The sequence below is a fragment of the Perissodus microlepis genome, chromosome 11 (genome assembly GCF_051167445.1).
Source record: "Perissodus microlepis isolate ML-2025 ecotype Zambia chromosome 11, ASM5116744v1, whole genome shotgun sequence".
Taxonomy (NCBI): Eukaryota; Metazoa; Chordata; class Actinopteri; order Cichliformes; family Cichlidae; genus Perissodus; species Perissodus microlepis.
The window spans coordinates 15,200,079-15,227,561 of record NC_140471.1 but is presented as its reverse complement, the minus strand read 5'-3'; the positions used below and the strand labels follow the sequence as shown (position 1 = coordinate 15,227,561).

At 41.1% G+C, this 27,483-nt stretch overlaps 1 protein-coding gene across 17 annotated transcripts in view; it reads left to right on the top strand.

Annotated features, from left to right (window-relative positions):
- Nucleotides 1-26,239, top strand: part of plecb (plectin b) — a 124,069-nt gene extending 97,830 nt beyond the window's left edge. For 13 of the 17 annotated variants that reach the window (XM_084945105.1, XM_084945109.1, XM_084945113.1 and 10 more), the window contains 25 exons: nt 412-507; nt 616-743; nt 1,903-1,996; nt 2,199-2,353; nt 2,489-2,810; nt 2,920-2,997; nt 3,118-3,279; nt 3,414-3,518; nt 3,631-3,726; nt 3,831-3,956; nt 4,065-4,217; nt 4,325-4,479; nt 4,594-4,720; nt 6,387-6,570; nt 6,672-6,695; nt 7,533-7,690; nt 8,283-8,461; nt 8,553-8,691; nt 8,875-9,231; nt 9,335-9,418; nt 9,515-9,619; nt 9,775-9,873; nt 12,506-15,859; nt 18,897-25,946; nt 26,124-26,239. In XM_084945105.1, coding sequence (XP_084801231.1) covers nt 412-507; nt 616-743; nt 1,903-1,996; nt 2,199-2,353; nt 2,489-2,810; nt 2,920-2,997; nt 3,118-3,279; nt 3,414-3,518; nt 3,631-3,726; nt 3,831-3,956; nt 4,065-4,217; nt 4,325-4,479; nt 4,594-4,720; nt 6,387-6,570; nt 6,672-6,695; nt 7,533-7,690; nt 8,283-8,461; nt 8,553-8,691; nt 8,875-9,231; nt 9,335-9,418; nt 9,515-9,619; nt 9,775-9,873; nt 12,506-15,859; nt 18,897-25,046 — 12,630 coding nt within the window. In that variant the 3' untranslated portion in view covers nt 25,047-25,946; nt 26,124-26,239. The remainder of the gene's footprint in view (nt 1-411; nt 508-615; nt 744-1,902; nt 1,997-2,198; nt 2,354-2,488; nt 2,811-2,919; nt 2,998-3,117; nt 3,280-3,413; nt 3,519-3,630; nt 3,727-3,830; nt 3,957-4,064; nt 4,218-4,324; nt 4,480-4,593; nt 4,721-6,386; nt 6,571-6,671; nt 6,696-7,532; nt 7,691-8,282; nt 8,462-8,552; nt 8,692-8,874; nt 9,232-9,334; nt 9,419-9,514; nt 9,620-9,774; nt 9,874-12,505; nt 15,860-18,896; nt 25,947-26,123) is intronic. The other 4 variants (XM_084945101.1, XM_084945100.1, XM_084945104.1 and 1 more) reach the window with 1 other exon arrangement.
- Nucleotides 26,240-27,483: the final 1,244 nt, after the last annotated feature.

Genomic DNA, 27,483 nt, shown 5'->3' with positions numbered 1-27,483 from the left:
AAAGCATAGCGTGACTTTAGTATTTTTCTACATTTCTTTAAAGGTCTGTATTAGTAGAATATTTGTATTAAAAGTAGCAGGCCAGGGTGTTCTTTTTGAATATACTCAATCAAATTCATTTAGACACTTTGGGGCAGAAAGATTTACGAGGCTAAATGAGTTTATTGTGGTCACAGGAATGTGTGAATACTGTTTCACCCCACTGCTGGTCACAGAACTGTCACAGGATGTGTTACTTTATTGTATTCATACTCATATAATTAGGGTTTTACCATCTGACAATTCTGATTTAAAAAAAAAATACCAGGAACTTTTATAGATAATTTGAGGTTTATAAAATTATTACAATGAATAAAGGGAAATCTAATTTAACAATAAACAATTTCTTTGTGTTTCTTTTTTTCCCTTAAGCTTCTTTGGCGCCAGTTCTTGAAGTTCAAAGAGACAGAGCTGCCAGTGAAAGAGACTGATAAGAGCCGCTCCAAACACATCTACCAGTCCTTTGAGGCAAGTTAACCAACAATCATTTAATTTAATAAGTTGAATTCTGTTCTGTTCTTTCAGCACTGTTATACCAACGCTTAACAACTAAATGCTTTCTACTTCCATAAACAGAGTGCAGTGCATGCTGGTCAGGTCAAGGTCCCTCCAGGCTACCATCCCATTGATGTGGAGAAGGAGTGGGGTCGACTCCACGTGGCCATTCTTGAGAGAGAACGACTCCTCAGGATCGAGTTTGAGAGGTTGGGACAGATTTATAAGACATATGATGATTGTGATCAGTTTGCATCAGTTTTTCTTTAGCAAGGACTGCTGTGCTAACAACAAACTGCAAAAGAAAAATCCCTTGAGAGCCATATTTAACAAAAAGGTGGTGATATAATTGACAACCTTGCTGGGAATAATGCACAAATATACCAAGTTATAAATAAAACACATGATACGCATTTGTTTTTCCAAAAACAATAAAGAATTTAACTCTTCATAGTTAACTTTGGGAAAAGAGCTAAGCTAGCATGAAATCCTGGTAAGGGACATATTTTCAACTGGAATAAACAGATGATCATAGGCTAGTAAACTAAATCCATTTAAAACACAAAGACACAGTTTTATCAAAGGCATTTCATGATAATTGACAAAAGGCAGCGAGCCTGTTGCCCGTCTTTAGCTTTATTAAATTAGCCAGTTATGTTCATTGGGGAATGGCAAAATAATATCCAGTTGCATTTTATTCATTATCTATTAATATTTGAATGGTTAAATAAATAATTACCTTTATTTTCCCCTCTCGGGTAGCCAAATTATTTAGCACATTTGTTCTTTTCTGGTAGCTAAATCATTCTAAGAGTATTTTTCTGCATTTGTGGGTTGCTCTATAATGAGATAAAAGGGTTGTGTTCCCCATAACTGGACGCACATAAAGACATAATTAGGTATGAGATTTTTGTGTACTTAGAACAGCGTTGTGTCACGCTTGGGACAAAATGGGATGGCTTCTTGTCACAAGACAGTCCCGTCATGTTGCAGTCTCGCAGCCTTGTTTATGGAGTTCTCTGGGATGTGGAATGACTGAATGGACTGACCAGACTTCTTTGTAAGAAAGGCGTTTTTGTCCCCCTCTGGGCACGTACGTGGCAGAGTAATGGGCGTGTGAGAGCCAAGAAGAGCCAACTTTTTCATTGCTTGAATTGAAATCTGTTGAGAAGAAATGCGATATGGCTTTTGTGACTGACCCTCACAAACTGGAGTATCTGCTGCAACGCAGGGTCCCGTAAGTGTTGTGAAGGTTTTGTTGTGAGCTCTGGCTTGTGTTACACGATGGGCTTTTAGCTATTAAATATTGGGGAGGACAGTTGATCCATTTTCCTTTTGATTTAATTTGATTGCTCTGATCATATCCAGACTCGAGAGACTTCAGAGGATTTGTGGTAAAGTCCAGAAGGAGTCAGGAATGTGTGATGAGCAGCTTGCCCACCTGGAGACCCTGCTGCAGACGGTGAGTTAAACTGCTATGTGTTAGTATGAGTTGACAAACTGTCATGAAATCCAGAAACCAAGTGATTAGTGCACAAAGGTAAAGAAAAATCACAGGAATGTTTTTTCCAGTCACTGTCATTAGCATTTTTTGTATCCTGATGTGCGTGACCAACTAAGAACAAGGCTAAGATTAATACTTTAATTGGCTTCCTTTCCTCCAGGACATCCGTCTGCTGAACGCAGGGAAACCAGCTCAGCACGCAGCAGAGGTGGAGAGGGAGCTGGACAAGGCAGACAATGTCATTCGCCTGCTCTTCAATGACGTGCAGGTACTCAAGGATGGGCGCCACCCTCAGGCTGAACAGATGTACCGCAGGTGAGTGCTGTGTGTATGCTGAATTTAAGTGAACTTTCAAAATAGAAAGCTGAAAAAGCAAGGGCATGGTCAACTAACTGCTGTCTGTCTGTACTTGTGTGTGTGTGTGTGTGTGTTTTTATTTTTCATTGATAGAGTTTACCGCCTCCATGAGCGCTTGGTGAATTTGCGCACTGACTACAATCTTCGTCTGAAGTCTGCCACGACTACTGCCCAGGTCCCAATTACCCAGAGCGTCCAGCAGACCTCCGTGAAGGGACGGCCCGAGTTGGATGACGTAACCTTGCGTTATGTTCAAGATCTCTTGGCCTGGGTGGAGGAGAACCAGCGCCGCATCGATAACGCAGAGTGGGGATCTGATCTGCCTTCGATGGAGTCCCAGCTGGGCAGCCACAGAGGCTTGCATCAGACCGTGGAGGACTTCAAATCCAAAATCGAACGGGCTAAGGCTGATGAGGTAGTGTTTCTATCGGACCACTAAAAAGTCTACATACGGATTTTAAGTATGTATAAAAGTGGTTCCCTATTTCCTAATAATGTCATTTTGTGGTTTTCATATACAATAGACCCAATTATCTCCTGTCAGCAAGGCCACATACAGAGAATACCTGGGAAAACTGGACCTTCAGTATGGCAAACTACTGGTAAATATTCATAAATAATCTGATTTCAGATTTTAATCACTCAGCACAAAAAGGTTGAAGCTATAAATATAAGCTATGGATTTTTAATCAGCTGTAAATATTCCTTCTTCTTTTTTTCAGAACTCTTCCAAGTTCCGCCTAAGAAATCTGGAATCACTGCATGCCTTTGTCAGCGCTGCTACTAAAGAGCTGATGTGGTTGAATGACAAAGAAGAGGAAGAGGTCAACTTTGACTGGAGTGACAGGAACACTAACATGACAGCTAAGAAAGACAATTACTCGGTGCGTTTAAGAAGTAGAACCAAATCTAAAATTTCACAGTTGCTCATTTTTATCCCCTAATCCTGCCCTGTAGATTCACTGACAGATGTTCAACAAATAAGCAGATTTTCAACTACATCTGTTCAATTCTTCAGGGTCTCATGCGAGAGCTGGAGCTGAGGGAGAAGAAGGTCAATGACATCCAGACTTTGGGAGACAGACTTGTCAGGGATGGACATCCTGGCAAGAAGACCGTTGAGGTAATTTCAGTAGTTAATCCAGCTGAGCAGAAGACATCTGCATGCAGAATATAGACCTAAATGTGTCCAAACTAATGCACTGTCATTGTCATATCTTCTTGATCTCTACCAGTCCTTCACAGCTGCCCTGCAGACTCAGTGGAGCTGGATCCTCCAGCTGTGCTGCTGTATAGAGGCTCATCTCAAAGAAAACACAGCCTACTACCAGGTATGGAACACAGACATTTAGGAATATAAATCTCCAGGATAATCATCTCTCATATTCATAGAGTCAGGAATATTGTCCGCCTCATGTGATCTCCTTCTTTACAGTTCTTTGCCGACGTTAAAGAGGCTCAAGACAAGATGAAGAAAATGCAAGAGAACATGAAAAAGAAATACAGCTGTGATCGCTCTACAACAGCCACACGCCTAGAGGATCTGCTGCAGGATGCTGCGGTATGTACATGTTCAAATGCATCGTACCGCACACACACTTTAATAAAAGCATCAAGATAGGGGTCTGCTTTCTTTTACTGTAATCTAGTTTAATCTTCTTTTCAACAGGAGGAGAAAGAACAGCTGAATGAATTCAAGACTGTGGTGGCCGGCCTGAACAAGAGATCCAGGTCAATCATCCAGCTGAAACCACGAAACCCCACCACTTCCATCAAAGGCAAACTGCCCATTCAGGCTGTCTGTGACTTCAAACAGCAGGAGGTTGGATTATTTCCACTGTAGAAATGCTTAATCATTCACCATTGTGATCATAATTGCCACAGATCCTGAGACTACATCTACTTTAATATATCCTGGCTTCTTTTCAGATCACTGTCCACAAAGGAGATGAGTGTGCACTCCTCAACAACTCTCAGCCCTTCAAGTGGAAGGTCTTGAACCGTTCTGGACACGAGGCGATGGTGCCTTCTGTCTGCTTCATTGTACCTCCTGTCAACAAGGAGGCTGTGGACAGCGTGTCCAGGTGGGACTATAAAATTGATCCCCTATGTGACGACGACATCTTGGCTTGATCATGTCAATTATTTAATTTGTTTTTTCTTTTGTTCCCATAATGCACAATCTTGTCCTACTGTAGTCTGGATGCAGGTCATCAGGGAATGGTGTCCATGTGGCAGATGCTCCATATAAACATGAAGAGTCTACTGTCATGGCAGTACCTGATGAGAGACTTCACACAGATACGCTCCTGGAACATCACAATGGTTGGTACCAATGTTCCCTCTAAGCTGCGCACGTGCGCAATTGCGCACTGCTGGCATGGTCTCTGCGCAGAAAAAATCTGTGTTGCGCACAAAAAAAATCTAACCTGAATTGAAATTAAAATTAATACTTTAACAATTCTGTTTTGCAGTGTTAGTCAGTAAGTGACTGGCTGCTCCCGTATGGGATTAGAACGATGCCATCTTATCCCATAGTCCAGTCAATGATGCGATTTACATTCGTATATACGCAACGTCGTTGAAAGGCTATGACAGCGTCCTTATGTGCCAACGCCGGTGTTTTAGCTAGCAAAGCGGTGTGGCTGATGTGGAGTGAAGCCACATTAATGACAACGTGTACAACCATTGGAGATGTGAGCAGGACAGACGGAACAATTAACGGAAAAAGTGGGGACTTTATACTAGTTTTTAAATTGTGTTGATAGGCCACGTAAAACCAGAGTTACGATAAAAATATATGCAATGTTTGATTTTCTTCCTGAATACTGTCGTTGTTTATATTTACTGCGGGAATAAACGGTAAAAACTGCGTTTTATAAGAAAAAAGGCTCAAAAGCACTCTTCGCCTGTGAGCAAAAACTCCATCCCCCTCTCCCTTTCCTATTCGTCCAAAAAAGTACCATGTCGACCAATCAAAAAATGATATGGCAACGTGGCATCTAGTTGTTAAGAAACGGGGGGAAGTTTTAGGAGTGATGGCAGTGTTTTGAGATGTGAGAGATTTGAGACGTTTAGCGCAAATCTTGTGTAGTTAGTGTGTAGTGTAGTTTTTGTTGTGTCTGCTGAATGTTACAGGTGTTACAGCAGTGATACATCTCCTGTTGTCAGGCCTGCAGGTATCAGGCTGTAGTTCTCCTTTATCTCATAGTGGACAGAAATTATTTTTTGAAGCGGTACAAATAATTTGTGTGCCATCAAATTTGATGCAGAACAGCTGATTGTTCTAAAAATAGTTTGAAATGTTTATTTAAAAACGCCTAGCTGCAAAAAACTTTGTTGTTTGCCAAACTGAGTTACTTTTTTGAAGAAGTAACTATATAATTAATTGTCATTATATACTGTATTTTGCAGACAGAGAGTTACAGACTCTCTCCCAGACCACAGACTCATAATACAAGTCAGAGTTTTTTAAAAAAGAAAGAAAGTTGTGTTTCAAAATTGGAGTTCAAGTTATTTTTACTTCCAATAGTGTTAACATACTACACAGGTCAATGACTAGATTTTTTTTACATTTTCATTGCAAGTGGGCTAAAGTAGTTAATTGAAAGTAGTCTAACATAAATGCTGTAATTTGATTATTTTAATAAACCAAGTAACTTAGATGCCGGCGTGACCACAGTGCACACGTCTGATGTCGCTCACAGTGGTCCAAGGGATCGCTAAGGGAGTTTGTGTGTTCGCTCAGACACGTGAAAAATTAGAGGGAACATTGGTTGGTACTAAAGTAAAAATATCACCTAAAACTTGTAGAGCTGACAAAGAGGGGAACTTCATTGTGGTTCATTCCACGTTTGGAAATGTAAATTCCATTTCAGTGTGTACCAAGTTTGGTGTAGCTGACGATAAAAGGGGCCTTGTTTGTGCTTTGACGACATTGCGCTAAGTCCTGTCTCCTAATTCCTCCACTGCTTCTCTTCATTGTGTGCAGTTAAAGACCATGAAGCCAGAAGAGTACAGGCTGATCATGCGGAATCTGGAGCTTCACTACCAGGACTTCATGCGTGACAGCCAGGACTCGCAGCTCTTCGGCCCCGATGACCGCATGCAGGTCGAGGACGACTACACCAAGTCCACCCAGCATTTCGACAGCCTGCTTCGCTCCATGGAGAAAGGTGAGATCTGATTTTAACAAACTGATTGTAATGATTCATAGTTTTACGGCGGTCAAGTGTGTAGCAACTGAACAGTATATAACTGTCAATTCACCTTTCAGGAATAATGGTTGTTAGGGTTAAAGGTGAGTGACTTAAAGCAAGCACAAACTACTGCTCACCAAACTAATATGTGTACACGCCTTCCAGCCTTTGATGGAATGTCCCAAAACACGTGTTTGTCTTTAGTCATGTGTGAGTGCATGTTGCTTTGATTTTCAATATGCATTTTTTTGTGGCAGCTCTGCACCAAGTAGAATATGTGTTCTGATTTTAGGTACTTGGGTAGTGCATATGTTGTGTATGCTATAGATATAGCTGGAGCTGCGTGTATTTTACACATCATATACGAAGAACTGCATGGAAGGTGTGACACAGGTGATCGAAAACATCACAGTGCAACAGTACAGCATTATCTATTTGTGGACATGACATCTTAGGATGTGTCATATTAAAAGTGAATTGAATGTTTCATACTAACAAGAATAGTTCAATTTCAGAGTGCTTTAATTTCACAGCCATTCACGGGTAATGATCCAAACGCGTACTGTTAGAAAGGGCGGATTCGGGAGTTTCACTTGGTTGCTGGTAGGTAGCGTAACAACAGCAGTGACTTTTGCGACTCGACATTCTTGCAAAAGTATGGGATGAGTTTGACTATCGGATGGACATATGCTGTGCATCCAGAGAGGGACACATTGAACACTTGTGAACACTGTTTTTTTTTAATGTAAAACTTTATATTTAGCAATGTATTTTAAAATTCACAGCAAACTTCTACGTCCTTCTATGTACTGGATATTACTGTAAAAGATAAGATAGTCTTTATTAGTCCCAGAGTTGGGAAATTCAAATATAGCCTTTTCAAATCGGATGATCTTTTCTATTCCTGCGATTCTAAACTAATACAAATGTGTTCACAGGTCAACAGAATGAGACTCTGTGTAAGAACTACATCTCTGAGCTGAAGGACCTGCGTCTGCGTATAGAGGACTGCGAGGCTGGTACTGTGGCACGCATTCGCAAACCTGTGGAAAAAGAGCCTCTCAAAGAGTGTATTCAGAAGACCACAGAGCAGAAGGTACAGCGCTCAAATGTGTTCTGTGCAGAAATGGCAATGAGGCATCAAATGAAACCAAAAATAGCTGTGCTGTGGTTAAAAGACGGATAGGTTTGTTGGATAGTTGACTAAATGTGTTATTGATGAGAAGCAAAAGTAGCTAACTGAACCAGAATCCATGCAGAAGGATGGAGTGGGGGTTGAATTAATGAATCGTTGCAGTAGGTTTAAAATGTGGAAACACAGCAGAGAATTAAAATCAATTTAAGTGCTTAACAGCTTATATGTAATTCAATGAGAGCTGGGATGCTGGCGTCAATCCAGCAACCGTACAGCCCTGCTAGTAGGTGAAGTTCAGCTTAGGGCTTTGTGCAAAAGTAAAAGTTTTGAGTTATTTGAGTTTGGACACATAAAAATGGGGTTAAATTGTTAACGATGGCAGAAAACTTAGAAGGGAAACTTCTCGCATGTGCCTCTGGTTCCTGCTCTCCTCGAGCTTAGCTTAATTTAAATTTTAAATGTTCCTTTTTTTCTTTCAGTTGTTCATAGTCGGCTGGCTTGGATTTGTTTGGGTTTTTCTTTGTTCTTCATGCTTGTCTTCTCTGTTGTACAGAAAGTTCAGGGAGAACTTGACAGCCTTAAGAAGGACCTTGATAAGGTGTCTGTTAAGACACAAGAAGTCTTGGCCTCCCCTCAGCCTTCTGCCTCAGCTCCTGTGCTGCGGTCAGAGCTCGACCTCACTGTACAGAAGATGGATCATGCCCACATTCTTTCCTCTGTTTATCTTGAGAAGTAAGTCCCTAAAAACTGACTGCAAAGAGAAAATGTGCTGTTTTCTAGTGCACTTAGATCTCCTTAATTAATTTATTGCTCCTTGTCTCAGGCTAAAGACTGTGGAAATGGTCATCCGCAACACGCAGGGTGCTGAGGGCGTTCTCAAGCAGTATGAGGGCTGTCTGCGTGAAGTTCACACTGTGCCCAGTGATGTCAAGGAAGTAGAGACTTACAGAGCAAAGCTTAAGGTAAACAATACATGACTTATTTTCTTGCCAAGTCTCTTTTTACAGAAATCTTACTTATGTTACAAAGAACCATTCTCAATTGATTCTGTGTAAGAAATAGAAGTCACACTTTTAATAGTAGGTTTGCCCTGTTCTGATGTATTTACAGACTGTTTATTGGTGTTCTTTGTACGAAACTTGCAGAAAATGCGCACTGAAGCTGAGGGTGAACAGCCAGTGTTTGATTCCCTGGAAGAAGAACTGAAAAAAGCCTCTGCCGTGAGCAACAAGATGGCTCGTGTGCACAGCGAGCGCGACGTTGAGCTCGACCACTTCCGCCAGCAGCTGTCCAGCCTCCAGGATCGTTGGAAGGCCGTGTTCACCCAGATCGACCTTCGCCAGAGAGAGCTAGAGCAGCTCGGCCGCCAGCTCGGTTACTATCGTGAGAGCTATGATTGGCTAATCCGCTGGATTGCCGATGCTAAGCAAAGGCAGGAGAAGATTCAGGCTGTGCCTATCACCGACAGCAAAACGCTGAAGGAGCAACTTGCCCAGGAGAAAGTATGTTCAACGATCTAATATTAGCACCATTATTTGCTTTATTTTCATGTGAAACTGCTGAGATGAACTTTTATTTGAACCCTTTTCTTTCCTTTCAACACAGAAACTGCTGGAGGAGATCGAACAGAACAAAGACAAAGTTGATGAGTGTCAAAAATACGCTAAAGCATACATTGATACTATCAAGGTGAGCCTGAAATAACACTATTCTGCATATTTTTTGATAAATCTTGCAGTTTAGAGCATTTACTGAAATAACCTGTAATGTGTTTCATGCTAATAGGACTATGAACTCCAACTGGTTGCCTACAAAGCTCAGGTGGAACCTCTTGTCTCGCCCCTCAAGAAAACCAAACTGGATTCAGCTTCTGACAACATTATTCAGGAGGTGAGTTTATGAGTACTGGAAATCATTACAGAAAAAAGGTAATTTTTTTTTTTTTTAATTGAAGGTTAACTCTAAAACTAACCACTGACCCTGTGAAAACAATATTCCTGAAGCTGTTGCATTTCTAAATGTCATTTTTTTCTCTCCTGTATCAGTATGTAACACTGAGGACCCGGTACAGCGAACTGATGACTCTGACTAGTCAGTACATCAAGTTCATCACAGACACGCAGCGCCGCCTGGACGATGAGGAGGTGCGTGACAACTGGCCAAGGATCCCAAACAAACTAAATTCTATCTAACATTAACCTAACAAACCAATCAAACTGACATCTAACCAACACAGATGAGAAATTGCCAGTCACTGAACCACAGGCATGCAAGAACGCACTTTTCTTTGTGTGTTTTATGCACACACAAACCCATATATACATTATATTTAATGTACAGGTGACAAATAGATTCTTTACACTGGTTATGCGTGAAACATTGGCCTGCTGTAGCTGATATTTTTTCCAGTGAAATACACACGTAAGGCTAATATCTAATAGGGATTAGTTAAAATGGTATTTAAGGTTATTAAAAATACCAGAAAACAAACAGTGCATAAAGCTCATTCACAACACTCACAAGTTGGAGTGTTAGGTTCTCCATTTCCATCCATTCTGTGTGTTGTGTCATTTATAGATTTAGAACGAGGGGTTCTTTCTTTCACTCTTTTCAAGCTTCCTTTTTCTTCCTTCACATTAATTCCCGAGGTCAAACCCAAAGTTCTGATCTAAGGTTCAACCTGGTTATCATGGTCTTCAGCTCTCTTTCTTTTTCCACAGTAACACAACTTTAAAGTGTTACATTATTTTCTAACCCTGATGTTTTGTTTCCTTCTTTGCCTCTCTTAACTGCTTGCCAGTGCTTTGCCATGATGAATGCTTAACCTGTGCATTAAAGAGGTAAATTATTCAGTGTTTTCGGGGTACTTACCGACCCTATTACTTTCATCATCCTTTGTCTCTGTCAAACTCCATCAGACATTTTTTTTCACTCCATTCTTTATATAAACACTGCAGCCATTCATACTGTCTCAAAGTTACTAATATTCTTACTAGGGCTGCCACGATTAGTCGACTAGTCACGATTACGTCGACTATCAAAATCGTCGACGACTGATTTAATAGTCGACGTGTCATTTGAAGCTTTGTAAGATCACAAAAGACGCAGGAATAAGTAGTAGGATTTAAGAGTGTAATAACGGACTGAAACAGAAGATGGCAGCACTGCATGTACAAGGATGCCAGCTGCCGTTAAACCCCGAAGAAGAAGAAGTAGCTCTGTCCCAGAATTCATAGCGCGGCCCAGCGCAGCCCCGCTCATTTTCCAACAATGGCGGCAGCTAGTTAGTTTTAATATTACTCTTATTATTCTTTCTGGGTCACAAAATAAACGTTTAACATATTTTCAGGCGAGAATGTAACTGCGTAAACCTCAAATATCTGCTCAATTTATCAAGACACCACATACTTTCAAAAGTGCTCCGACGTTTTCGGAGACGTCTGTTACCCTCTAGCTCGATAGCTAGCCGGGGGCAAGGCTCACTAGAGCCGGTGAGCACACCGGACTTCCGGCAAATCGTTTTCAAACCCACCGCCGTCTTTCGCTACTCAGGTTAAACATGATATATAAGTCACTTAGATAACTTAAAAATGTTATTGTTTGGCTTTTTTTTTAGTATTTTATTTGTTCCTGAGTAAATCGGTTTGGCTGAGATTAAAGTTATAGTTTTTACACAGCTGAATAAATGTCAAGCAGACAACTGATTATCAGAAGCATGAGATGCTCGAGAATATACTCCGGTGTCCCGTTATATTTTAGATAGCAAGGAGTTTATTAAACTTCACCGAAACAATCTGCAAATTTCATTAAAATTTAACAAACTATCATCTTGTCTTTATTTTTAGTTAGCACATACCTTAAACACTTAAAGCTATAAGCTAATGATAGTTATATAAGAGCAGATGCATGCTGGTGCAATAAGCTGTACGTTTTACGTCCAATGGATGCATGATCTGATTAGTCGACTAATCACAAAAATAATCGGTGACTAGTCGACTATCAAAATAATCGTTTGTGGCAGCCCTAATTCTTACTAACAGCTCATCCTGTAAATTTACAACTTTTCCTGAAATGAACACAGCCATAAGCGAGCTTCCTAATATACACTGGGTTGACTTGAGCCTCTTATCATTGACTTCGCCTTTGCTTTCTCCATTTTGTCACAAATAGTGATTTAAAGACCCCCAGTGCATGGGATGAGATTAAAAAAATAAAAAAGTGGTGATTTCTAACATTAAACTATTTCAACAAACCTCACTTAAGTTTTCTCACAAACTTTCAAATGCAGGAAACATGAGCATGAGAAGCTCGCCATAAATTCTATTCATGAGTGTGGTGAATACATTTATAGTGCTAATTTAAACAGTTTAATTGATCAAATTTTATGGCACAGATTGACATAGTTCAGTTACAGCTACAGTCGCATGCCATGTTTTTCTTGCTGTGTTGTGAAGTGATATTTTGTTCCCATACATTAATAGATCCACTGCCATCTGAATCATTTTACTTGCATCGTGAATTTAACATGACTTTGATGAATGTGCATCTAATTTGCAACCAGTGAATGACCTTTTACTAAGCTAATTTTAACATTAACATTGCCTGGGTAATACAGTACATTTAGATGCTTGTTGCAGTGTGTGTTTTGGCTGTGATTACCACAGTAATTACAATTTTAATTCACACTGCTTCGAGCAGGTCAAATGTGATGTATTACCTTTAACCTGTCATGCTTGATTATAATCCTTTCTTTACCATTTGCTTCCACTAATGCAGAAAGCTGCAGAGAAACTCAAAGCAGAAGAGCGGAAAAAAATGGCCGAGATGCAGGCAGAGTTAGACAAACAGAAGCAGTTAGCTGAAGCTCACGCGAAGGCTATTGCCAAAGCTGAGAAAGAGGCTCAAGAGCTGAAGCTCAAAATGCAGGAAGAAGTAAGCAAGAGAGAAATTGCTGCCGTAGATGCAGAGAAGCAAAAGACCAACATCCAGCTGGAGCTGCAGGAGCTCAAAAATCTCTCAGAGCAGCAAATCAAGGACAAAAGTCAACAGGTAGATGAAGCGCTTCACAGCCGGACTAAGATCGAAGAGGAAATCCGCCTCATCAGGATCCAACTCGAGACAACACAAAACCAAAAGTATACCGCCGAATCTGAGCTCCAGCAGCTTCGCGATAGAGCGGCTGAAGCAGAAAAACTCAGAAAGCTTGCCCAAGATGAGGCTGAGAAGCTCCGTAAACAAGTAAGTGAAGAGACGCAGAAAAAGCGCCAGGCGGAGGAGGAACTCAAGCGCAAATCTGAGGCAGAGAAGGAAGCCGCTAAACAAAAGCAAAAAGCTCTGGAGGACCTTGAAAAACTCAGGATGCAGGCCGAGGAGGCTGAAAGACAAGTGAAGCAAGCAGAGATTGAAAAGGAAAAACAAATCAAGGTCGCTCATGAGGCTGCACAGCAAAGTGCTGCAGCTGAACTCCAGAGCAAGCACATGTCATTCGCGGAAAAGACCTCAAAGTTGGAGGAATCACTCAAGCAGGAGCATGGTGCTGTCCTTCAGCTGCAACAGGAAGCAGAACGCCTCAAGAAACAACAGGAAGACGCAGAAAATTCCAGAGAAGAGGCTGAAAAAGAGCTCGAGAAATGGAGGCAGAAGGCTAATGAGGCTCTTCGTCTGAGGTTGCAGGCCGAAGAAGAAGCTCACAAAAAGACCCTCGCTCAAGAGGAAGCTGAGAAACAAAAGGAGGAGGCAGAGCGTGAGGCTAAAAAGAGAGCCAAAGCCGAGGAGTCGGCCCTGAAGCAGAAAGAAATGGCTGAAGAAGAACTCGAGAGGCAGAGGAAGATAGCTGACAGCACAGCCCAGCAGAAACTCACTGCCGAGCAGGAGCTCATTCGACTCAGGGCGGACTTTGACAACGCAGAACAGCAGAGATCCCTCCTTGAAGATGAACTTTACCGCCTGAAGAATGAAGTCGCTGCAGCTCAGCAACAAAGGAAGCAGCTAGAAGATGAGCTGGCCAAAGTTAGGAGTGAAATGGATATCCTCATTCAGCTGAAGACTAAGGCAGAAAAGGAATCCATGTCTAATACAGAGAAGAGCAAGCAACTACTTGAGGCAGAAGCTGCCAAGATGAAGGACCTTGCTGAGGAGGCAAGCAGACTTAGAGCCATTTCAGAGGAGGCTAAGCATCAGAGGCAGATTGCTGAGGAAGAGGCAGCTCGTCAGAGGGCAGAAGCTGAGAGAATTCTCAAAGAGAAGCTGGCTGCGATCAGTGAGGCCACTCGCTTAAAAACAGAGGCCGAAATTGCCCTGAAAGAGAAGGAGGCAGAAAACGAGAGACTCCGGAGGCAAGCTGAGGATGAGGCTTACCAGAGGAAAGCTCTTGAAGACCAGGCCAACCAGCACAAGCAAGAGATTGAGGAAAAGATTGTGCAACTCAAAAAATCCTCTGAGGCAGAAATGGAAAGACAGAAAGCCATAGTGGATGACACACTCAAACAGAGGCGAATTGTCGAAGAAGAAATCCGGATTCTTAAACTCAACTTTGAAAAGGCCTCATCTGGAAAACTGGATCTGGAGCTGGAACTGAACAAGCTGAAAAACATTGCAGACGAAACCCAACAAAGCAAGATCAGAGCCGAAGAGGAAGCAGAGAAACTGAGAAAGCTTGCCCTTGAGGAGGAGAAGAGGAGGAGGGAAGCAGAGGAAAAGGTGAAGAAGATTGCTGCTGCAGAGGAAGAGGCCGCCAGGCAGCGTAAGGCAGCCCTAGAAGAGCTTGAACGGCTGAGGAAGAAAGCAGAAGAAGCCAGAAAGCAGAAAGATGAGGCTGACAAAGAAGCTGAAAAACAGATTGTTGTGGCCCAACAGGCAGCCCACAAATGCAGTGCAGCAGAGCAACAGGTTCAAAGCGTCCTTGCCCAACAGATAGAAGACAGCATCACGCAGAAGAAGCTCAAGGAAGAGTATGAGAAAGCCAAGAAGCTGGCCAAAGAGGCCGAAGCTGCTAAGGAGAAAGCAGAAAGAGAGGCAGCTCTCCTTCGTCAGCAAGCAGAGGAGGCAGAACGGCAGAAAGCAGCCGCTGAGGAAGAAGCCGCAAACCAAGCCAAGGCTCAGGAAGACGCCGAGCGACTGAGGAAGGAAGCTGAATTTGAAGCTGCCAAACGAGCCCAAGCTGAGGCTGCAGCGCTCATGCAGAAGCAGCAAGCTGACGCTGAAATGGCAAAGCACAAAAAGCTGGCCGAGCAAACGTTAAAACAGAAGTTCCAAGTGGAGCAAGAGCTCACAAAGGTTAAGCTGAGGCTTGATGAAACTGATAAGCAAAAATCTGTCCTAGATGAAGAACTCCAGCGCCTCAAAGACGAGGTCGACGATGCCGTCAAACAAAGGGGCCAGGTGGAGGAGGAGCTGTTCAAAGTCAAGGTCCAGATGGAGGAACTGCTCAAACTGAAAAATAAAATTGAGGAGGAAAATCAGCGTCTGATTAAGAAGGACAAAGACAGCACACAAAAACTGCTTGCTGAAGAGGCTGAGAACATGAGAAAGCTTGCAGAGGACGCTGCTAGGCTTAGTGTGGAAGCACAAGAGGCTGCACGCTTGAGACAGATTGCAGAAGATGACCTTAATCAGCAACGGGTACTTGCAGAAAAGATGCTCAAAGAGAAAATGCAAGCAATTCAAGAAGCATCTCGACTCAAGGCTGAAGCAGAAATGCTCCAGAAGCAGAAGGACTTGGCTCAGGAGCAGGCTCAGAAGCTGCTGGAGGATAAACAGTTAATGCAGCAGCGCCTGGAGGAGGAAACCGAGGAATATCACAAGTCACTGGAAGTAGAGCGAAAAAGGCAATTGGAGATCAAGGCTGAAGCTGAAAGACTCAGACTTCAGGTTTCTCAGCTCAGTGAAGCCCAGGCCAGAGCTGAAGAAGAGGCTAAAAAATTCAAGAAACAAGCCGATACAGTTGCTGCCCGTCTTCATGAGACTGAAATTGCTACCCAAGAAAAAATGTCTGTAGTGGAAAGACTGGAATTTGAGAGACTAAATACCAGCAAAGAGTCTGATGATTTACGCAAAGCTATTGCAGACCTAGAGAACGAGAAGGCTAGACTGAAAAAGGAGGCTGAAGAACGTCAAAATAAGTCTAAAGAGGTATTGTGTCAAAAATGGCATAACAGAGCAGCTTATGTCATTGTTAACTCTATCAAAAAGCTAACTCACTTCATTCTTAAAGTTTCCTCTGTTCCTTCCTTACACTAATCATATCACCATATTTTTTACTGAATATGATTTAATTTTTTCACAGTGCACTGTGCTCATGCAGAAAACAACCTGAATGTCCAGCCGTATCATGCAATGTTGACATGCTTCATTTTTCTTTCAGTTTCAAAACTCATTTATCCCTTAGCTTGTGACAAAATTAAAAACAAACATTATTATAAATACAGTTCGAAAACCAGATGAACTGTTCAGCAATTTGAGCAACAGAGGGAAATAGAGAAGATCTACACTAACTCGAGGGACAGTATAGCCTTCATTGTGAATACTGTGTTGCCACTGTCCAAAGAGTACATCTGCCATAGAGTTGTCTTAATATATGGAGCCCTGTATGTCCAGTCATAATAATAGTTTTTCAAGCCCCCCTCCCCCCAAAAAACCTCACAATAATAATGATATTGCAATATCTATAGAGATTCCCTATAGTTAGCGAGATTGGTCGCTTTGTCATTATTACCACCAAAAGCCCAATATCCTAATAATTGTATTTATCTATTTAAAAAGCTACCATAATAACTTGATAACAAACTAACTGATTGCTTAATAATCCACATTAAGTTTGTCAAACATATTTCCCATATCCTGTGTTACTTTTTTAACAGCAGTCACCAAGAACAAACCGATCTGTTGTTTTGGAAATATAGTTTTGTCAGGTATATTTTATGAGTTTACATTGTTTACTCCAATTAGTAGGAGTATTTTTTGTAATATTTTTAAAGCCCCCTCACCTATGGTCATGAAATCTGGGTAATAACCAAGGGAGTAAGGTTGCGAATACAAGGGGGCGAAATGAGTTTTCTTCGTAGGGCGACTGCGCTGATGAGGATCTCTGGAATACTCTGCTTAGCCTGCTGCCACTGTGACCCAACTTAGAAGCACTGTGTCAGTTTTATGACTGGCAGTGGAATATCTAATACTGACTTTGATAAGTACAAGTAGCATCACAAAGCTTTGAGAAAAAATAAAAGAGCATTGCCAGCATTTGGATAGATTCTAGAGGTCAGTTGTTATACACAGATTTCAATGTTATATGTAATAATGCAATTCTGTGCTTCACTTGTATGAAATTATATTTATATTATAACAAATGCGCGAGCAAAAAAATAATCAGACCAAATAATTTTATTTCACAAGCGCAATTAAATTCCTCACGTTTAAATTCAACAACCTGTCAAGTAGAACTCAGTCGCGTACATAAAGAAGCCATCTTGCATGCGAGAGCTTTGCACAAATCAGAAAGTCACATTGTACAACAAGTCAAGTAATGCAACAAAAATAACGCTGTGTGAGTCCAGGTTTACACTTATTTTTCTCCCTGGAAACAGCATGCCAATTCAAAGAGAGGCAGCTACAGGAGATTCAACAACCCTAACCCTATCAACACAATTTAAAAACTGGTATATAGGTTGAAGTCCACACTTTCAACACAAGTTGAAATGGAGACACAGTGTGGCTGTATCTTGTTGCTATTAGTTGCTTAAATTGGTCATGTGTTTTGGACATGCCGGCACATCCGTCGACCACAGAGGGTTAATTATCAACAGTTATTGTTTGCAATGCAGTAGTGGAAACACCGACAACTGTCACTGTATTACTTTAATGTTGAAGAAATATTTTAAACCAGAGGGTTCTAAGGAAGGTTCTGAAGCCTCTGCACTGTTGTCTGTAAAACTGTAGAAGCACGTGCAAAGCAGACACGCACGATGGTACCTTTTGTGGGTGCAGCTACTAAGTTCTACGTCTGTGGGTTGCTGAATTTAAATGCGAGGAATTTACCTACAATGAAATTATTTGCTTGGATCATTTTTATGCTCGCACATTTGTTATGACATAAATATGTCAGATTTATCCTTAGAATGGCTCTCTCAACCTCCAAAATGTCAAAAACAAATTCTAACAGAAGAATTCAACATTTTTTCAAAAACATGTTGAATCTCCTGTAGCTACCTCTCTTTGCTCTGAAATGGCATGCTGTTTCCAAGGGAAAAAAAGTGTAAACCTGCACATATTAGTACAGTAGCAGTATATGTGGCTATAGCCAAAAGCTATAGTTTCGAACTTTGGGGTGCTAATTGTCATCCCAGCTGCTTCACACTTGGCTGCAAACTACCTTAGCGCAAGGTCAATACAGCCAACAAAACCACATCATTTACAAAAAGCAGATATGAAATCCCGAGGCCACCAAGTTCTTTTTTGAAACTTGAATCAAAATCTCAAAGGCTGTTGCTCAGGTAAATGTATTACTTTTTAATTCCCCCCAACAGGTTCAGCCTCTATGGCCCCCTAGACACCCATGCAGATTTTCTATTAAAAATCTTTCCATTAAAACAATTAGTATGATATCAATAATAAAAAAAAAATATGATTAACATTTTTCAGTTCAGTTTTAGTGTTCTTTAAATGAGGGGAATGAGAAAAAAAAATTAGATCAGAGCTAACACATCGTTTCTGTAAAAACAAAAGCATCTCTTAGGGACCCCAAACTTTTGAACAACAGTGGGAGTTCTAGTGGATACACATGACCAGGGGTAACAGGTTACATCAAAATGTGTATCAGACATTAGATTCAGGTTTAGCTATGCTAATATGAAGTGACAACTTAAACAAATACACAATATTGTTATTTAAGTAGTGACAACAGTTTTTACATAATCTTATTAAAATGGTAACTAAAAATAGATAGAAGAAGACGACTGGCTAAAAAATGATAACATAATCATGAAAAAACAGGAACGCACACATGTTCACATTATAATTTCATTTAGTATTTTGCGCCATTAGCATAAGCAGAGTGCATTGTATAAATTTGTTGCAATTATTAAACAGAACAAAAGAAAAATAAAAAACATAGTTCGGTGCCACAGCTATGAACATATTGTAACTTATCTTTTTGCTGTTTTTTTTCCATCAGATGGCTGATGCACACCAGAAAAAAATTGAGCATGAGAAGACAGTCCTCCAGCAGACATTCATGACAGAAAAGGAAATGCTATTAAAGAAAGAGAAACTCATTGAAGATGAGAAAAAGAGGCTTGAGAGCCAGTTTGAAGAGGAAGTGAAAAAGGCCAAGGCTCTCAAAGATGAACAGGAACGCCAGAAACAGCAGATGGAGCAGGAGAAAAAGACACTCCAGGCTACCATGGATGCAGCCCTTAGTAAACAGAAAGAGGCTGAGGAAGAAATGCTTAGAAAGCAAAAAGAAATGCAAGAACTCGAGAGGCAGAGACTAGAGCAGGAAAGGATTCTGGCAGAAGAGAACCAGAAACTGCGTGAGAAGCTACAGCAGCTTGAGGATGTCCGTCACAAAGATGTTATCCATCTAACAACGATTGAGACAACAAAGACAGTTTACAATGGTCAGAATGTTGGTGATGTGGTAGATGGTATAGACAAAAAGCCAGATCTGTTGGCTTTTGATGGCATCCGTGACAAAGTACCTGCAAGCAGACTTCATGAGCTTGGTGTCTTACCAAAGAAGGAGTTTGATAAACTGAAAAATGGTGAAACCACTGTTGAAGAGTTAGGCAAGACTGACAGTCTAAGAAACATTCTCAAAGGAAAGAATGCCATTGGTGGTGTTTTGACACCCTCCAATCAAAAAATGTCAATCTATCAAGCATCAAAAGAGAAGAAAATTACTCCCGGCACAGCCATGATCCTTCTTGAAGCACAAGCAGCCACAGGTTACATGTTAGATCCAATTAAGAACCAGAAACTTTCTGTTAATGCAGCTGTCAAGGAAGGACTGATTGGCCCAGAACTGCACAACAAAATGCTTTTAGCTGAGAGGGCTGTTGTTGGCTACAAGGATCCATACACTGGTGGAAAGATCTCCGTCTTTGAAGCCATGAAAAAGGGGCTAATAGAACACGATCATGCAATCAGAGTCCTTGAGGCTCAGCTTGCTACTGGTGGCATCATTGATCCAATTAACAGTCACCGTGTGCCCACTGAAACAGCCTATAAACAAGGACACTATGATGCAGAAATGAATACGATCATGGAGAACCCATCAGATGACACAAAGGGATATTTTGACCCCAGCACTCAGGAACCTTTGACATATTCTGAGTTAATGGCAAGATGCACTACTGACCCTGAGACCAGTCTGTTACTCCTGCCAATCACAGACAAAGCTGCGCAGTGCTCTAGTATATATACAGAGGAAGAGACCAAAGATGTATTCGGCAAAACAACTGTGTCTGTACCATTTGGTAGATTCAAGGGAAAGACTGTCACGATCTGGGAGATAATCAATTCAGAATACTTTACAGAAGACCAGAAGAAGGACCTTCTCCGTCAGTACAAAACAGGCAAAATCACAATTGAAAAGATCATTAAGATTGTTATCACTGTTGCTGAGGAAAAAGAGAAGAAAAATGAAATTACCTTTGATGGTCTGAGAGCACCCGTGCCTGCTACTGACCTCCTGGAATCCAAAATCATTGATAAAGATCTGTACAACAAATTGCATAATGGCAACATGACCGTCAGTGAGGTGTCTCAAATGGAGCCTGTCCACAAAGCATTGAAGGGCACGAACTGTATTGCAGGTGTAGTCATTGACTCCTCTAAGGAGACAATGTCCTTCTATCAAGCCATGAAGAAGGACATGATGAGGCCCGGGCCTGCCTTGAACTTGCTTGAAGCCCAAGCAGGTACAGGCTACTTGGTCGACCCAGTTCACAATCAGAAGTATACCGTTGATGAAGCTGTCAAAGCAGGTGTTGTTGGTCCTGAGCTGCATGAAAAGCTTCTGTCTGCAGAAAGAGCTGTTACAGGCTACAGAGATCCATACACTGGAAAAGCTGTATCTCTATTCCAAGCAATGAAAAAAGATCTCATACCTAAAGAACAAGGACTCCGCTTACTCGATGCCCAAATGACAACTGGTGGCATCATAGATCCAGTAAAGAGCCATCGCATTCCTCATGATGTGGCTTGCAAGAGAAACTATTTTGATGATGAAATGAAGCAGGCTCTGAGAAATCCAAATGATGAAACTAAATGCTTCTTTGACCCCAACACAAAAGAAAATCTCACATACTCTCAGCTCTTTGACAGATGTGTCACTGACAAGAAAACTGGTCTGCGGGTCCTGCCTCTTTCTGATGAAGCAATCAATGCTAAGGAACAACCAGCATACACCGAAGCCCAGACCAAAGAGGCTATGACTCAGGCTACTGTAGAAGTTAACTCTGGACCATTTAAGGGCAGGAAAATGACCCTGTGGGAAATTATCAACTCTGAATACCTCACTGAGGAAGAGAGACTTGACCTGCTCAGACAGTTTAGGTCAGGAAAAATTACAATTGAAAAGATAATTAAGATTATCATCACAATTGTAGATGAGAAAGAAGCCAAGAAACAAGAACAGTCCAGCTTCAAGGGACTCAGAGCTCCTGTCCAAGCAGACTCCCTGTATGAGTCTAAAATCATTGACAAACCAACCTTTGACCTGCTTCAACAAGGCAAAACTACACCCAAGAAAGTCAGTGAAAATCCCAATGTCAGTAAATACCTCCAGGGCTCTAGTAGCATTGCTGGACTCTACCTGGAACCAACAAAAGAGAAACTCAGCATTTATCAAGCTATGAAGAAAAAGCTTCTCCGCCATAACACTGGCCTTTCACTTCTCGAGGCTCAGGCTGCAAGTGGGTTCATTGTAGATCCTGTAAGAAACCAATGCCTGTCAGTAGATGAAGCAGTAAAGTCAGGAGTTGTTGGTCCAGAGTTACATGAAAAACTCCTCTCTGCAGAAAAAGCTGTCACTGGTTACAAAGATCCATTCACAGGCAACAAAATCTCCCTCTTTGAAGCAATGCAGAAAGATCTAATCTTAAAAGAACATGCGATGCCCCTATTGGAGGCCCAGATTGTGAGTGGAGGAATTATTGACCCTGTAAAAAGCCATCGTGTCCCCACTGATGTTGCATATCAGAAGAACATTTTGAGCAGAGATATTGCCAAGACCCTCTCTGAACCATGTGATGAAAACAAAGTTTTCTCTGACCCAGAAACTGATGAGACTATAACCTACAGACAACTTAAAGACAAATGCCAAAAAGATAAAGACACAGGCCTGTACATGCTCTCACTCTCCAAGCCGCAGTCTCCAACTGTTGTAGAGAAGACATACCTCTACACAGAGGAGCAAACACAGAGTGAGCTGTCCAGTACCCAGCTTGACATTCCTATTGAGGGGCTTGCTGATAAACCCATGAATCTCTGGGATATCATGAACTCAAATTTGCTTCCAGAGCAAGAGAGGCAGAAGCTCCTAGATGAATATCGCTCTGGTAAAATCACTAAAGAGCGGATGATCATCATCATTATTGAGATCATGGAGCAAAGAGAGATCATCAGAAATGATAGTCCACTGTCATATATGACTATAAGGAGAAGGATAACTATTGAGGAGCTCTACAATGCTCGCATCATTGATTTGGAAACATACAACCTTCTTAAACAGGGCAAGAGAGACATCCGTAACATAATGGAGTTGACAAGTGTAAAGCAGTATCTTTATGGAACAGGCTGTGTCGCAGGCGTCACAACAGACTCGAGCTCCAAGCTAAGCATATACCAAGCAATGAAGAGAGGTTTTATTAAACCAGAAATAGGCCTCACTCTCCTAGAAGCCCAAGCTGCTACAGGATTCATTGTTGATCCACTGAAGAACGAAACGCTCACTGTTGATGAAGCTGTCCGTAAGGGTGTTGTTGGCCCTGAGATCCATGATAAACTTCTTTCAGCTGAAAGAGCTGTCACAGGATACAAAGATCCCTACAGTGGAAAAATCATAGCACTTTTCCAGGCCATGAAAAAGGATCTCGTTCCAGAGGATTATGCTCTCAAAATGTTGGAGGCACAAACTGCCACTGGTGGTATTATTGATCCTGAATTCCAGTTCCACCTGCCAACAGATGTCGCTATGCAAAGAGGCTATATCAACAAGGAAACCAATGAGAAACTGAATGATGATGTGAAAGGATTCATTGATCCTGTCACTGATGAGAAACTGTCATATGCACAGCTACTCAAACGATGCAAGTTGGATGGTGGATTGCGCCTGCTTTCATTGGGAGACCAGCGGCTGACATTCAAGGGTCTGAGAAAACAAATCACAATTGAGGAGTTGATTCGCTCACAAATCATTGATCAGCAGACTGTCACTGACCTGAATGAAGGTCTTGTTTCAGTAGAGGAGATTAGCAATAGGCTATCAAGGTACCTGCAGGGCACAGGCTGTATTGCTGGTGTATTTTTGGAGTCCACAAAGGAACGCCTGTCAATTTACCAGGCTATGAAGAAGAACATGATTAGGCCAGGCACTGCATTTGAACTCCTTGAGTCCCAGGCAGCCACAGGATATGTTATCGATCCAATCAAAAACCTCAAACTGACTGTCAATGAAGCAGTAAAGATGGGAATAGTAGGCCCAGAATTCAAAGACAAGCTTCTCTCTGCTGAGCGTGCAGTAACAGGATATAGAGATCCTTATACAGGCAAGACAATCTCTTTGTTCCAGGCCATGAAGAAAGGGCTTATCCTAAAAGATCATGGTATCCGTCTACTCGAAGCTCAGATTGCCACTGGCGGAATAATTGACCCAGAGGAAAGTCACCGTCTGCCAGTTGAGGTGGCTTACAACCGTGGCTTCTTCGATGAGGAAATGAATGAGATACTGACAGATCCATCTGATGATACCAAAGGCTTTTTTGATCCCAACACTGAGGAAAACCTAACCTACCTCCAGCTGATGGAGAGGTGTATCACTGATCCTGACACTGGCCTGGTGCTTCTGCTACTCAAAGAGAAGAAGCAGGAAAGAAAGACCTCTTCCAAATCCTCAGTACGTAAACGCAGAGTTGTCATTGTAGATCCAGAGACTGGCAAAGAAATGACTGTGTATGAGGCCTACCGCAAGGGGCTCATTGACCACCAAACCTACCTGGAGCTTGCTGAGCAGGAGTGTGAATGGGAAGAAATCACAATGACTTCTTCTGATGGCACTGTAAAATCCGTCATTATTGACAGGAAGTCAGGAAGACAGTATGATGTTGATGACGCTATTGCACGTGGCTTTATTGACCAGAAGGCTCTTGAAACATACCGAGCTGGAAACCTGTCCATCACAGAGTTTGCTGACTTGCTTTCTGGAAACATGGGAGGCTTCCGTTCACGATCATCCTCATTTGGTTCTACCACTGGTTCCACTTACTCCTCTTCAATGAGCCCCCTACCATCAATTAAACCACCTGCAGTCATATGGAATGACCCAACAGAGGAGACTGGCCCTGTAGCAGGAATATTAGACATTGACACATTGGAAAAAGTGTCTGTCACTGAGGCAATCCACAGAAATCTGGTAGATAACATCACTGGTCAAAGACTGTTGGAGGCCCAGGCATGTACAGGTGGAATAATTGACCCCACAAGTGGAGAGAGATACTCAACTGCAGAGGCCACAGAAAAAGGTCTTGTGGACAAAATCATGGTTGATCGTCTGAACCTGGCTCAAAAAGCATTCAATGGATTTGAAGACCCCAGAACTAAAGTGAAGATGTCTGCCTCCCAGGCGTTGAAAAAGGGCTGGCTGTATTATGAGGCTGGTCAGCGTTTCCTTGAGGTCCAATATCTAACTGGTGGACTCATTGAGCCTGATGTTGAGGGCAGGGTGTCAATAGATGAATCCATTAGGAAGGGTACGATCGATGCTCGCACTGCCCAGAAACTGAGGGATGTCAGTGCCTATTCTAAATATCTGACCTGCCCAAAAACCAAACTGAAAATCTCCTTCAAAGATGCCATGGACAAAAGCATGGTTGAGGAAGGCTCCGGCTTAAGGCTTCTGGAAGCCTCTTCACAGTCTAGCAAAGGCCTCTACAGTCCCTACAATGCTAGTGGCTCTGGATCGGCTTATGGCTCCCGGACTGGCTCAAGAACCGGATCCCGATCAGGCTCCAGGAGAGGCAGTATTGATGCTGGCTCTGGCTTCAGCATGAACTTCTCATCTTCCTCCTTTACATCTTCTTCTAGCTACAGCCGCAGATTCTAGATTTTACATATTGACTAAAAACCAGCAGTACTAATGCACTTTACAGTTGCATTTCTAACAGGAAATAAATAGTTAAAGTAACAGAAAATATAATTTATTTGTTCTTCCCTGCATGTGGCCAAAACAAGAATTGTCTAGGTTATTACTTTTTCATATAACATCAGTCGAAACATGCGCTCTAGATGTAGAGACATAACCAGGCATTGCAAAATATATAAAATATTCATATCTTCTGGTACAGATGACAAAGTGAGTTTATATTTTTCAAAGCAAAGCATGCCTTTTCTGCTGTTTGAGTTTATAGTTTTTATATAACACAATTCAAAAGATGTATACTTTATACTTTCTGAAACTAATATATACTTCCTGTATATCAAACAGAAATATTTCTTGAATATTTCATGTTTCCTTAGAAATTTTGTTTATTTTTTATCTTTTTCAACAGTACTGGTAAAGAAATACCAAATGTTAACATAATTCTAATGTTTTTAACTAAAATATTTGGATGCATTTAAAATTCCTGAATGTTTGTAAAGAGTATGCACAGAGTATGTGTTAATTTTTTAATGTTACAAATTGTCTGGGTTACTGCATTATGCACCCAGTAAATCGCAGCACAGAATACATCTGCGACACTACACAAAGAGACACTATAGGAATGCAACAAGTTCCACAATTAAATCCATGTACACTGTTCTGAAATCAGTTTTAGATCTGTCATTACTTTGCTTTTACACCCATTTATATTCAGTATGTGTTTTCATCTTTTGAGTTAACTGCACCATTGTTTTACACACTGCTCATAACCATCATCACTCAAGTGCTCCCACTAAATCCCAAGATGATGTCAGACTCGATCCCGATCCCCTCCACAGACCTGCTCCTGTTATTTTGATTCTTGTAAGTTGAATTTATTATTTCTATTTGTTTTTCTTTCGTTGCCCATTTTCTTCTGTTTGTTTTGTTCACAACTAATAGCCAGTCCCAAACACTGCCTTTGGTGTCATTTCACTCGTCAACTTTCTCTGTTCATTCTCATTATTATTGTTTTTCACCATCTTCCTTGTTTTTTCACAGCTGCCTCAGTCACTCAGAATCCAACATCTGGTCACATGTACTCAACTGGCTGGAGAATACGATCTTCTAACCTTGGATGGATCTGTGAGTCCATGCCAGCCTCATGCTGTAACACAGGTACAGAGCATAATTGCATCATTGTTTTTCAAAGATTAAGCTTTGTTTCGTCAAGATTTGTTTTGCAGTATTCATTTCATTGCTTTCTTTTTAATTTCTCGCTGCATTGTTTGGTTTATTTTGATTACATAGTTTTTTTTCTTTTGCTTCTAGATACCATTGAGTATGTCCTTTCTTCCATTGTACATCACTGTTGAAGGAAGCTGAGGCTGAGTCAACATCATCTTGGGAAGCCTTTCTAGGAACACTTCATTTATTACCATTTGCCATGTATTTATTACTTGAATGCTAATACTGATATTTATGTTATATCCTGGCATTTTTAGAGAAAAGCCACTCAGAATAAAAACATTTATGTGTACATTTCAATCGAGATAATACATCAAGACTTTTTTGCTATTCCTGACTACATATCCAGTTCAACTGAAGTGCCTATGAAAGTAATTTGGAGAACTGAGATATTGATTCAGCACCACATTGCATGAATTTATGTTTTTTCAAATTAATTCCTTTCTTTTGCCTTTTTTTTTTTTTTTGCTGCAAATTTCCTTTTTTGCAGATTCAAAGACAGCACAAAGAATAATTGTGCTTACAGTTATTTTCTCAAATGACCTATTTCTGTTATGCATCTTTAAAGTTTTACTGCTGTAAATCTTTTTGTTTTCATGATGGTTTTGATATTATGAATGTCTTGCATGTTTTACTAACTTTTTAAAGGATATTGGGGGGGAAAATGTCAGTGTAAAATAAAAGCAACTTCAGTAAGTGTTAAGTGTGCCAATTTAAGTTTCAGCAATATATAAAACGACAAACTAACTGGTTGGATTTTGTTATGGGGCAGATGTTGCTTCAGCGACATGGAAAAAAATCCTCTTGTATGTGAACTTAACACTATGTTGTAAATAAACCTGCTCTGAAGAAGCATTCTTGTCATTTGTATATCAGTACCCATGCATTCAAAGTTTTTTAAGAGTACTTTTTCACTGCTTCTGCCTCAGTTTACATTAATATAAATACTACGTTAATATTTGATTAAATAAGTATGTATTCTATATAGAACAATTGCTTTAATACGCCTGTAGATGTGATATAATACTATTACCTGAAACAAGTACCTTATCACTGATAGAAGAGAAGAAAAAAATAAATAACAGTCAACCACATGAGGGCAGTGTTAGACAGACCTACTTTCTGCAAGGAAGCAGCTCAGTCAGGTGAAAGCGCCACAGGTCCAACTCCTGCT